The 13,343-nt window shown below is 39.8% G+C and overlaps 1 protein-coding gene across 1 annotated transcript; it reads left to right on the forward strand.

Moving 5' to 3' along the window:
* The first annotated feature begins 231 nt into the window (after positions 1 to 231).
* Positions 232 to 10,537, forward strand: LOC110045596 (ornithine aminotransferase, mitochondrial-like). The gene is made up of 8 exons (XM_020751197.2): positions 232 to 1,032; positions 2,697 to 2,819; positions 3,223 to 3,272; positions 3,670 to 3,748; positions 3,934 to 3,987; positions 4,108 to 4,167; positions 5,357 to 5,501; positions 6,329 to 10,537. The coding sequence occupies exons 1-8, from the start codon at positions 406 to 408 to the stop codon at positions 6,490 to 6,492; spliced, it is 1,302 nt and encodes a 433-aa protein (XP_020606856.2). The 5' UTR covers positions 232 to 405; the 3' UTR covers positions 6,493 to 10,537.
* Positions 10,538 to 13,343: the final 2,806 nt, after the last annotated feature.

Consider the following 13,343-nt stretch of genomic DNA (forward strand, 5'->3'; position numbering starts at 1 on the left):
GCTAGCCAAAAAATAAAAAGGAATTCAGGCTGAGCCCATATACATTGTCTCCTTCTTCACCCTCAACTTTCCTCCGTGTTTCTCTCGAATGACGACGAAAGTAGTTTGGACTGTCTTTAGACTAGGAACCGACCCAGGGATGCTGGGGAACTAATGAGGGGAAGGGACAGACTGGCTCTAGTCTTTAGCTCACTCCAAATATGGTAAGTCTAGGAATCTATATAAAGTGCGCCGTCACCTCATTCTTCCTCTTTTTGAATGGTCGCTGAGATTTGCTAGGGAGGAGGTTGCCCTTCTGTCTCTGACCAAAATGCAATCAAAATAATTTTAAAATTGACTTATAATTTGAAAGAATTGATTTTCTTATCGCTTTTTAGTGCGTTGATTTAGTTATTTATCGCAACAATGCTTCGCTTCCTCGCTCGTTCTCTGAACAGAAACCTCTTTCGTGCGACGAGAAAGTATTCCACTCCAAGCGCTTCGGCCGCCTACCAGCTAACACCCGAGGACATTTTCAAGCGAGAAGATACCTATGGAGCCCATAACTATCACCCATTGCCAGCAGCCTTGGCAAGAGGGAAAGGAGTGTTCGTTTGGGACGTGACTGGAAAACGATACTTCGATTTTCTCGCAGCTTACTCGGCTGTGAATCAAGGGCATTGTCATCCCAGAATTGTGAAAACGCTCCAAGAACAGGCAGAAATCTTGACGTTAACTTCTCGAGCGTTTTACAACGACGTTTTGGGCGAATTCGAAGAGTTCGCAACCAAGCTGTTTGGTTATGATAAACTTTTGCCCATGAACACGGGAGTCGAAGGTGGTGAAACCGCATGCAAACTGGCGCGAAAATGGGGATATCAAGTCAAGGGCATTCCAGACAACAAGGCCAAAATTGTCTTCGCTGACAATAATTTTTGGGGAAGGACTCTTGCAGCTGTTTCATCTTCGTCTGACCCGGATTGTTACGGTGAATATGGTCCTTTTATGCCAGGGTTTGAGCTTGTTCCTTACAATGACCTTTCAGCGTTGGAGGTGAGTTTATAATTTTGTTTTTGAAGATCACCAGACAATGGAATGACGCCACGTGTTTTTAATAACTTGTGGAACCATATTTTTTTTAATTCGCCGGAAAGACAAGTTACCTCTTCCCCTAAGTATCCTTACATCATGGTTAATTTCTGGGATTAAATTTTGAGTTTCTCTTGGACCTTGATAATGTTTTGCGTAGGGTGCAGGCTGTGGGGACTGTTATGGGGCAATACTCCCCTCTGTGCATTTTCCTTCACAGACAATCCCGCTGAAATTATAACCACAATAACAGGAATTACCCCCCTGTATCCTTCAATCTTGTGTTTGGGCAGACTTTTTTTGCTTGCCTATTGGGACATTCCTATTTTTATCTGCACACCCCCTATGGAAGGCAACCTCTGACACAGGACCTGGCAGAATATTTTTTTCAAAGAAGCCGACAAAATTTTGAACCCCTTGGATGCAAACTTGAAAGGTTCCGACAACAAAAAACTAGGGTGAATCTGCCTTTCCAGAGGAGGGGGTGTGGATAAAAAATGGAATGTCCCATTGTTATATTTTATACTGCTTTAAAAGGTGGCAGGGTTTTTTTTTTTGGTTGGGGGGGGGGGGGGGCAGTGGTGTTGGTATTAACAATTTTTAGTGGTTATCAAAGTGGCATGGTTATAGGAGATCAGTAAACCAAAGTACAAGTTTGAAGCTAAAACAGGTTCACTTAAATAATTTAGAACTGGGTACTAAGTTTGTATCTTTAGTATAGCATATCTGTGGCATCAAAGAGTAAAATAATATTACAGTTTGACCTCCTGGAACAAAATTTATTTTTAGCTTTTTGTTTAACTACTCTCAGGGCTGTAGCTAAGAAAATAGTCTCCTGGCTAAGATTTCCATTGAGCCAGTCACCATTTTTCATAAAAGACCTGGAACAAAATTTTTGTCCCCAATCTTTCCCAACTCTTGAATGCATGGCTTCAAAGGTTCATGTTTACAAAATGCTGGATGCAGTACACTGAAGGAGAACACGCTAAACAAGTGCTCAAAACAAGATTATATTTCAATTTCTTTACTCGTCATAGTGCTGCCAATATTCAAGGTAGTTAGGAATTTATTCCTAACTTTTCATTTAGATGGTTCGATATGGTTTAGATATGGAATGATTGTACGTGCGTAACCAAATACCATTTGTTGTCCTTTACCAAGTGATCACCCACCAGTATCCAGCCGGCGATCACCTTTTTCTCAGCCAGCAAATTTTGCCAGCAGCCGGTGTTAAGCGACAACCTTGTAGTCTTATAATGTTGATCAATGGGTATTCAGTTTGTTTAGAAATTTCTACAGTCTATACAGTCAAACTAGTTATTTGTACAACCTTCAAAGCAAAGTAAAGCAGTTTTTGCCCCAAACTCTGCTCATATTTTGGAAACTGGCTCATGAACTGGCAAGATCTATAGGCCAAAGAACAGTCCAAATCTACTGACCTTGTCCAAGACCTGCTTGGTCAAACCCCAAGGAAAATAATTAAGTTAGAAAAGCATATGATAACAAGCTATGGTACAATGTGGGTAGTCAAATGTCTGAAATTTAGCCAGCTTAGTGTTTTGAAAGAGTGCCTTGCCTGGGTCCATCAACATTGGATTATTCATGCACGTTTTGTTTTATTGTTGTAGAAAGCCATCAGTGATCCAAACACATGTGCATTCATGGTCGAGCCAATTCAAGGTGAAGCTGGTGTGATGATTCCTGACGATGGATACATCAGAGGTGTCAGGGAACTCTGTTCCAAATACAATGTAGGTGCTTTGCTTTGATTTTAATTGGTTTTGTAGAGCAGGGAACAAGTCACACTATTTTAAGCTATCCTAGGATATTCCTCAAGTTGAAATTGTTAAATGAGTAAGAAAATAACATGTAGATTTATCCATGCCTAAAAGCGGAGCTCTTGGGCCGGGTTGTTCAAAGCCTGATAAGCGAATTGTGTAATTGTCAGAATTGGCAATGTAAGCCCTTACTGTACTGTGCAGACATAACTTTGTTGTGATCAGTAACCTGTAGTTTATTAAATTCCTAAACATTTCTTAAGTGCAGCATCTGTTTAGGAAACTTGGCACTTCATAATAAGAAGCTTAACTTTAATCTGTTTAAAAACATAAATAGCCAAGGAACCAAAACTTAACTTTGTCACTTGCTTGATAGGTTCTTTTCATAGCTGATGAAGTACAAACTGGTCTTGGAAGAACTGGAAGGTGAGTTTGAAGAAAATGAATGTAAATTTCCTTTGACTTGCCAAAGTATTTGTTATACAAGGCCAGTAGAAGTACTGAAAACTCATCCTAAGGGGCTCTTTCATAGGCGGTATTACAACAGTTTGCGATGCCTAGTTATGTCTATAGGGAAAGTGTTTCTGTGGGTCTTGCTAAAGAACACAGTGCAAGTATGAGGTCAAACAGTCAACCTCTTGATCTCATAGTTGATATACCAGTCAAAGGTTTTTATCAGTCATCTCTTCAAGCAGGTCAAGGGGCAGGGATAATTTCATAATAAAGTTCCTATAACTTGAGGAATGTGTAAAGAAATAGCCGTCCATTTGTAAGTTGTTCACTAACAGCTTTGTTAGGCAACGTCCTCTGCATTATATTTTAGGCGCTTGTGTGTTGACCACGAGAATGTCAGACCTGATTTAGTCATTCTTGGGAAAGCTCTGTCTGGTGGTGTTTACCCAGTAAGTTACATGAAATTATTTAGGTTTCTATTTAGACTATTCTGAAAACTATTTAGAATTTTAATTTGATTTGTGCAAAGACCAACCTTTCTTCTCCCCTGTTTTGATTTGTTTAATTGAGAGCGAAAATAGCGAGAACCTGTATCCCTAGCTAGTTAAGTTTTAAAAATTCCTTTTGCTTTTAGGTTTCAGCAGTTCTCGGTGATGATGCTGTTATGCTTACTATCAAACCAGGGCAGGTAACGGAGCAATATTTTTTGGTTGGTTTTTGTCCTAACCTTAGTTTCAGGCATATATGCCATTTCACATAATCATGCAGCAAGTATGTAGAGTGAAAACATCCTTTTTTTTCTTTTCAGCATGGCTCAACATATGGTGGAAATCCTCTGGGTTGTAGAGTTGCTATCACTGCATTGAAAGTAAGACATTAAAATTAGGTTGAAAGCTGATCGTTAATTTTGTACTTGGGAGTTTCAGTAGACTGAGTGCCTGATGTTAGGCTGTTTGGAGGCTGAGGTCTGTTCACCTTGGAAGTGGAAATAAAAGACTGTCATCAACTTTCTTAGCTTGCTGTTTTTTACATTTAAACGGTTTTGAATGTGAAGGTTAGTAAGTAGATTATGATTTTTATACATTTATTAACCGCGCGGCCATGGGCCGAGCGCGGTTCTAGGTTTACCCGTGGTTTATTATTTTTTTTTATATTTTTTTTGTCGGTGGCCAGACGCAGACCTCCGCTCTGCCAAGCTTTGAGTCACGCAACGTGTGATGTTTTTCCGCCAGAAGCTGTTAAAACATAAACACACGAACAATTTTACGGATATTGTTTTCTTTTTTGTGGGTAAAATATATTTTTTTTTCGCTTTATCAAAGCGTTGGATTTAAAGGGAATAATAAATACGCTGAAAAAAGGTATTACGTCAGCCATGGAATGCGCTGACGTTGCAGCTTTCACTTTCGCTACGTGACAAATAAGATCGTGTTTACTTTGCAAGTTTATTTCGGCAGAAGCGACGGTCATTAATTTATTTGTAATTTTGCGAGTATTTCTTGCGGTTTTAGGCAAATAAAGTAAATCCTTTGACTGTTTCATCGCAGCGAGTTCATAGATCGGAAAGAAAATTAAATGTTTGGAAGCCAAGCAAAGAACGTGTCAGAACGTGCAAAGATTACGTCATTGATAGGGAAATAACCACCGTACTAAAGATAGCCGTAGATAACGCAATTCTTCAATTATGTGACTCGTGTGACTTCTTTGCTAACCCTTAACTCAAGGGAAAAAAACAATTAAATTTAATCGTGACTTTAAAGAAAGAAAGCGGTTTGTAATAGTGTTCGTATCTTCATGCCCATACATATCCCGAAGAAACTTCCAGATTAAGACTATTACGTCATCGGAGATGTCACAACGGCTACGACTGATGGTGCGATAATAGAGTTTATGTTGATCAAGTGCTGTGATGTCTACAGTAATCAATGAATCATCAAAGATTGCTTTGGAATATGCACTGCGTTGCGACTGTAGTACTAAGAAAACAATTAAATTTTAAAAGCGCGGTTATAAGATCTAACAGATCTTCTTGTTTAACTGATGTTTTGTCCTTATAGGTTCTAGAGGAAGAGAAGCTGGCAGAACATTCTGCAAGACTCGGAGAAATCATGATTCCTGAATTAAACAAGTTAAACCCAGCTGTTGTCAAGACTGTTCGTGGGAAAGGGCTTATGAATGCTATAGAGATTAACCCCACAGATGGTGAGAGTGTAACATTTATCACTGCATTTTGGAAATGTATATTTTTCAAAGTACATGTTGTGGCTGCATGCACTTTTTGGCTGACCCAAATGATCTTACTCTTAGTCTGTTTCATGCCTTAATACAGTCAAGATGGCCAAGGCAGACCAGTAGAAACTTATTACTTTTGCTAATTGGTTAGAGCAGTGTCATATATACCAAGGACTGGACGAGTAGTAACTTGCAATGGAGCTTACTTCTAGGGAATATTATCATGACCCTCTTTAGATAGCTTAATCTTTAATTTTCATTTGAAAAGATTCTCCCATGAAGGGTTAACTCTGTTGCAAGATAGTTCCAGACAAATCCTGAGAACACAGATTTTGTTTGTTCTTTCATTCACATTGATTAACTGGATAATCTCCACTGAACACTTTTATCTGCATGAAGAACCTGTAATGTAGTTTAAGGCTGCATTGTTTTCAGATCTTGTTTCTCAGACATTTTATAGGTTGCAGTCTTTCCCCTCACAAAGAGTGAAAACACAGCAAATTTCATGGATGCTATTTTAATGGCAAAAACCTTGTAATGATTGATATATTTCTGAAGGATTGGCTCAGTACTTGGTATTTGATGCGGAAATGGAGGTCACAGTTCAGTGATTAGATTATAATTCAGTTTTACTCTCAAAATTTTGATCAAAGAAATGAAAGTGCTCTGGAAGAATGAGAACAATATTTGTAGGCTGTGCAATTCAGCTATTTTTTATGTAACTAACTTAGTCCATTGCTTCTGACACACTAAATCCAAATTTGAATCTGGATCAATTATGTGCTTATTTATTTCAGATTTTGATGCTTGGAAGGTGTGTTTGAAACTTAGGGATAATGGTCTGTTAGCGAAGCCCACCCATGATCATATCATCCGTTTTACACCACCCCTGGTTATCACAGAGGAACAGCTCCATGAAGCTCTTGGAATAATCAGAGACACTGTTGACTCCTTTGCTTGAGCCTGGTACCACTTGTGTTGCGTAGTGAAAATGATTTTCAATCACAATAACTTTAGAGGATTTTTCTTTGAAAGATAATGTTTGTTTTTACAAAATGAGAGTAATTTTTTAGTGTTGGCATAACCACATAAAACAAAAGAATCAAAAGTCTATAAACAATTCCAAAATGAGAATACAGCAATATTGCTAGACAATCAGTGGTTTTCCAACACAAGTAAAATTCTGAATTAGTGAATTGTTTTTAGCCTTGTTCCTCCTGTCAAAACTGTTTTGTTTTCGTTTCTTTACATCTTGTAGATGAACATCTACTGGCAAATGACTTTTTGGTTTTCTGTTTTTATGGTCCCAGTTGTTCAATAAGTGTCATTAAACCAACAGCACTGTCTAATTGATAGTGACTTGTGCAGTGGTTAGTGTATCCAGCTTCTGAACAACTGGGGTCAGGAGGTAAAAGGCTTAAATCAAAAGGAATTAAGCAGGTTACAATCTGTCTTTTTTGTTTATTTTATTATTTTTTTTGATAGCCAACTACTAGAGATATTATTATTAGTGTTGAAATCGTAACATCCAAAGAGAGAGTGAGCATACATCTTACTCTTCATACGAGCACCATCACCTTGTCTGTAAGAGGTATCACTGAGAAGGGATATTTCACTTTGACCATTCTACACAGATCATTGCAGGTAATTTGGAGATTTTCTTGTTTTGACCCAGATGCCACTTGTATTTGATGTGACAGACACGACAGAGGAAGGGATCACACATATTCACAACACTCATTTCATATCATATACTAACAATTATATGAATTAAATTTGTGGAAGTAGTAGTAGCAGTAGTAGCAGTAAACAAACAGACCTTGCACTCAAATTTTGCATGGTTCTGGTCAGCATTTGACACTGCCAATCCAAGCAGTCAGAAAGATGCATGAAAATAGCAAGCTCTCTTCAGGGTTATTAACTTGCACCAAATAATCCAGAATAACTTGTAGTAGAAAAGCTTAGAAAATTACAGAAAATGACATAATCATATAGACGATGCACAAAAAGCTGTGACAATCACCCAATGTTAATTTTTGCTGTTGTTGTAGAAAACATGTTCACAAATGAGCAGTAACCATGAGTAACATTCAAAATATACAGGTTGCAATCTATAATAACACATTATGTTAACTATCATTAACCAGATTACTAAAGGCCCATTTTCAGAGGTGATTTTTGAACAATTTTTGTTGCAATTTCCACCCTTAATCATGTTTCATAGAAACTCTGACTAGTGAGGTCCCACGAAATAGGACAATAATTGCAGCTGTTGCTTCACAACAACAACCAAAAAACAAAATTAGGATACAAATTACCTGTAAGTGGGCCTTAATACCTGCACATCGCACTACATAACCATTACGTAAAGTCAACTCTCAGCTTGTGCTGATAGAGGTAGGCTTTTGAGCGACTCAACTCCAAAGGAAGAGGAGGAAGAAGAAGAAAGAAAACTCTCTGTGGTTGATAACCCACAGCTACAATGTAGGTGTCCCCAGGGAGCCCTTTTTGTTGTTTATTTTTGGGGGGCACAATCATTCATCAGACAGACAACGAACAGAAATAGCTAGAACAACAGAAACTTGGATGATGTGTTGCCTTAAGATGACACTTAAGTTATTCTTGCCTGTGTGACAAGTCTTTTTGCTGCATAGACATCTTTGCGCAGTTCTACAGGTCAGTAGTAGAGGTCTAGTAAAATCACCTTGGCTTGGACAGAAGGTTCTTCGATTTAAATGGGGATATTAAGACTGCACAGTTGCAACTTATAACACAATGCAAAACTAACACTGTTTCCTGCTTTTGTCTGAGCATTACATGTCGGAACATGTATCTGTAATAACATTACTAACAAATAAAGCAAACTGACAGTAGTTTACTAACTTAAACCTAGTAGAGAGTAAGTAATAGATTGAATATCTTGTTAACTTGACTTGTATACTTTAAAATCTTTCATTTGAGCTGTGTGTTGGTGCAGTCTCACAATGCCCACCAGCTTCAAAGTTGAAAGCAACAACTGATGCTGATGATGTGGATGATGATGATGAAATAGAAGTTTCTCTTTGGTTGATAGCTGCTTATCCCATTGGAACTTCGTGCTTCTTGTTCCAATTATGCATGCCATGTGGATTGTGCAAGACTTGGACTGCAAGAAGTACTTAGACAGACAGTTAAAACAGAACAGATTATGACAAAAAGACATCTGTGCTGTCCAGTGCTATGGAAACAGCAGGCTACCTTTGGAAAGAGAAATTATGATGAGGTGGACAAATCCTTGAGTCAAAGTTTCAACAGTACCAGTGTTACAAAGTGTTGCACGGTTAGCAAAACAAACAAGGATACATTATGAGGAACAGAGGCTACCTATTAGATGAACAAACTTGACACTTACAATATGTACAAGGACAGAAACCAGATCAGCAATCAAAACCATGAACAGCTGTCTTCCCCAAGGTGTAGAAGTGTGGTCTGTTCCAAAGGAAGATAAGCCATGGATTCTAAACAGGAGTTGAGCGAGTACTCCTTATATTTGTGTTCTTGGACTGGAACATTCAGTTTGTCAGGATATGACATTTAAAAAAAATCACAAAAAATATTTCGCCTCCAACAAGGACTTTGACTGAGAACAGAACAGAAGTGAAAACATGACAATCTTACAATGAACAAGGACAGTCAAGATAGCAGTGAAAAAACGGAACTTATAGGAAAAGACACCAGACGGGAATGGAGGGAGGGAGGCATAAATGGAAGCCATTGCCCTTTAATTGAGAGTGGCTCCTTCAGCAACAGCAGCAACAGCAACAAAAGCAGCAGCAACAATAGCCAAATTGAACTTCATCAGGGTGTAAAGTTGATGCCAAAAGCAGGATTTCCTCTACACCTGATACAGACAGACTGTTGTTATGACAATGACAAAACGTTGAAATACTAGCCTGAAGTGATCAATAGCAACCAAGGATGTGAACTGCATAGTGACAAATCAGAACGAAGCCTTACCAAGCAAAAACGCAAGTGCACAGGACAGCATAATGTACACACAGACAATAGTGAGGACAGCAGAATACAGTGTACAGAGACACCAGAACGTGTGTAACGATAACTTATGATAATAACCCGCTAACAACAAGACGTAACGCCAGTGGATGTTGTGTGTTCATAGAAAAGCAGTAAACAGTGAAGTGAGATTTGCATCAACATGAAGAGCAACTGATAAGATCATGACAAAGAAGGAAAACCATAAATTGCCCCTTGTAAAGTTCTTAGAATGTTAGTAGTTTTGAAAGTTAGTTTTGACCTTTAGAAAGTGGCATGGTAGCTAAAGAGTGCATCAAAATGGCAGCAAGAAATGTATCTAAAAACATCATCCTGGACAGACTAGATGCGACAGAAAACTGACAAGTGACTTGGAACCGAACTATGGTCAACTACAAGTGGCTCAATAGGCAAAAGAGAATTTCTGAATTGTTCTCTTTGCATTTGGTCAATGTGAAATATCCTTGTGAAGTCAAATAAATGTAAGATCCATGCAGTAACAGAAGAGTAAGTGGGTTAACAGGATATGATAACATGCATGTACAATTTCAGCCAAAACTAAGCCTTTGTTTCTGTATGGTTGTTATATGGTTGTATTCACGCAATCTGCCCCCTTCCACCCACCCCCAAGCTGCAAGTGGGGAGGAAAGATTGTGTGACAAGCCATAACGTCTGCAAAGGAGGCTAACAGTAACCAAACTGTGCGAGGTTTAGTTTTTGTGGTAATACTAGGAGCTTGGTTGGTTTAAAATATTGAACTTGCATCAGTCGGTTAAGAACACGAGAAAGCTGCATTCCATAAAATCACTGCGCTATATCTCGTTACACCCACTCGGGCAAGGACTAAGTCGTAGATGTTGTTTGTTGATTACTTTCTTTTTAGTTGTTTATTTATGGCTTTTGTAATTAGTTTTATTTTATTAGTTTGCATACAATGCGTGAAGGGAAAATAGTATTAAAAGGACTGACACCGAGTAATGTGTTTTTCCTTTTCTGCCCTTTGTTTCTTATATCATTTGCCGTGTTAAAACAATCCCCTTCCTTGAGTCTTTGTACCTTACTGTGCACACATGACGAAACTGGCACCTTTCGGAGGATCTTTTTGAGGATCTGTTTAGATTAGTTCCGAAAACCCAAGGTGCTTGAATTTCCCACCTTGACATGCATAATGTCAACTGAAGTCCAATATTCCCATTGAAGACCAGAATTCAATGAGAACTTTTCAGTGTCATTCGCTTCCCGACAGCTAGTTAAGAACGAACAAAGACTTTACGAGAGCGCTGTTAATAACTAGACTCGTAGGTGTGCTTACTGCAGTGTACCTATCCCTAAGTGGATTAGATTACTCCTTTCTGATAAAACCTTGATATTTATAAGTTGAAAATGCACGCAGTTAAGAGACCCATTGTATACCAGCATTATAACCTGTGTCCCAATAGGTTTTTCCCTTTTGTAGAAGGGATTTGCGCAAACTGGTTGTTTACCATTTACTCGGAAAAACCTATTGGTCGACAGTTGTTGTAGTCTGCGAGCAGGCTAACCTTTGAGTCACGCGCGAGCGGCGAAGAGCAAAGCGATCCGGCGGGAAGGAGTCTGGTGAAGAGGCGCCAAGAATCTCGTCTCTCGATTACGCCCTCGCGGCTACGCCGCGCGCTTGAACTCCAACGTAAGCCCGCTCGCAGGCTACAGTTGTAGTAAATGGGACGCGTCAATCCCGAATGGAAATTTCTACGGGAATGCGCTCGTTCAATTTCCACGACTTTTTCCCGGAAGATAGGATCAAAGACGATTCAAGCCAAAAGGCCCGGAACTAGTAAAAACTAACAAATGGAACGCACATTTTCCATTCGGAATTTTCGTTCGGGAATTTTGGTCTACCTTTCAAGAAATCCCGTTTTCCCGTGAAAATTTCCGTTCGGGGAGACAAAACTAATCTTTCCATTAGCATTCCATCCGAAATTTCCAGATGTTTTGGGTAAATGTAAACAACCACTGTGACCAGCGAAGTTCCAGAAGTGTTCCACAAGAATAATCGAACCCTTGCCGGACGCCAGTTGAATCCTTTTCCCACAAGCAGCACTTTGGCAGATCCTTGTGTATGCGATGGTGGCCTAAGGCGTGACCCGGTCGAGCTCGTAAAACGCTGGAAAGTTGCCAGTTATATATTTTTATATAAACGTTTACTAAAAGCTTTAGATTTCGTTCTTCACAATAATTTCTAACATCGGTCAAGAAAAATAGCTTGAAAAGACTTGCTCTCAAATATGGGCGTTGACGGGTACAAAACACATAGCTCATTTCGGGTTATGTGATCAAACTTCAAAAGGTTGATAAACATTCAGAAATTCGGATAAATTGAAGTTTTCTATGAACTTGACTTTCTCGCACTTGATCTGTGCTCTAAACAGGTCTATATTTAACTCAAAAGTTGCTCAGTAAGGCAAAACTTGCCCTAGATCGCTAGAACCGCGAAAAGTTACTCCAAACGCCAAACGTTGCTTAAAAGTTGCCGAGCACAGTTACCGGACTGTGCCTCTGTCTACCAAGAGCACAAGGAGGCACAAGTCTGCATACGAGTCAAGTGGCCCATCAGGCCGGAGCTCATCCCGGTTTCTGTAGTATGAATCGACAAGGAGTATTTCTACTTCCTCCCCCCCCCCCCCCCCTAGATGCGATGCTAGTCCATTGTAGGGTTACCCCCAGAAGTCGGTAATATCGCCGCTACCCATTTATACAGCTGGGTGAAGAGAGCCACTGTGAGAGTAAAGTGTCTTGCCCAAGAACACAACACAATGTTCCCGGCCAGGGTTCGAACCCGGACCGCTCGATCCGGAGACGAGCGCAGTAACCATGAGGCCACCGCGCCTCTCACGAGAGCACAAATGGGTGCAGTGAATTGTGGGGGAAACTGGACAGAAGGCTTGGAGTATTAAACTAGCGATGCACTTAACCTCCAATCCAATGAATGAGTTGCCAGTAATCGGATACCCGTGTTTGCGCAAAGAACTCTGGAATCGTCAGGGGGCAAACATTGCAAGTCGCTAGGAAATGTATGGCGAAAAGTTGTTTCGACGCCCGAAAAACATTGTTTTGGGGAGAGATTGTAGAAGGAACTACTCCCAGGGGGGGTACTCTGGGAAGTTCTGGGTGGGGATGTGCCGCTGGGACCCTGGAACCCTTAGCCTATACCAGAGCTAGTTCAGCTGAATTTTGCTACCCTATACTAGAGTAAACTCCCCAAATCCCCCCATCTATCGACACTACTGCGGCTAATTTGCGTAAATTTAAACTTGCCGATTTGATTTTTTTATATTTTTGAGTGGCAATTCCTGGTTTCCTTAGTCTAGATAAAATCTTCAACCAACTAGTCAGTTTTGGGAAAAATGATACCCTATTCTAGACCCAAACGCTCTGATTTATATACCCTATCCTAGAGAGCAAAACGCTTTAGTCACGTGACTTTCAAAGGCCTTATTGAACATGAAGTGTTGATAGGCAAAGTTCTCCCTTTCGCTCCAGGATAACAGAGATAACAGAGACATTTAAGAACCTGTAGCCTACAATTTTGAAGCAAGTTCTTACTTGGAAAATAAGTTGTAGTATATTGAGTCAGGGATCTATAGCACAGTGTGTACTTTTTCTTTAGAATTTAGCCTTACTTTTCAGACATCGTGTATGTTAAGTATGGACCACACCAATCTAGAAATGCCGGTGAGCCCTTTTATGGGAGATGTGAAAACAGGATTTGGACCCCATCCCTTTCAGGACCCTCTCTGGATG

Source organism: Orbicella faveolata, unplaced genomic scaffold (assembly GCF_042242905.1).
Source record: "Orbicella faveolata isolate gen_17 unplaced genomic scaffold, um_ofav_v1 contig_1, whole genome shotgun sequence".
Lineage (NCBI taxonomy): Eukaryota > Metazoa > Cnidaria > Anthozoa > Scleractinia > Merulinidae > Orbicella > Orbicella faveolata.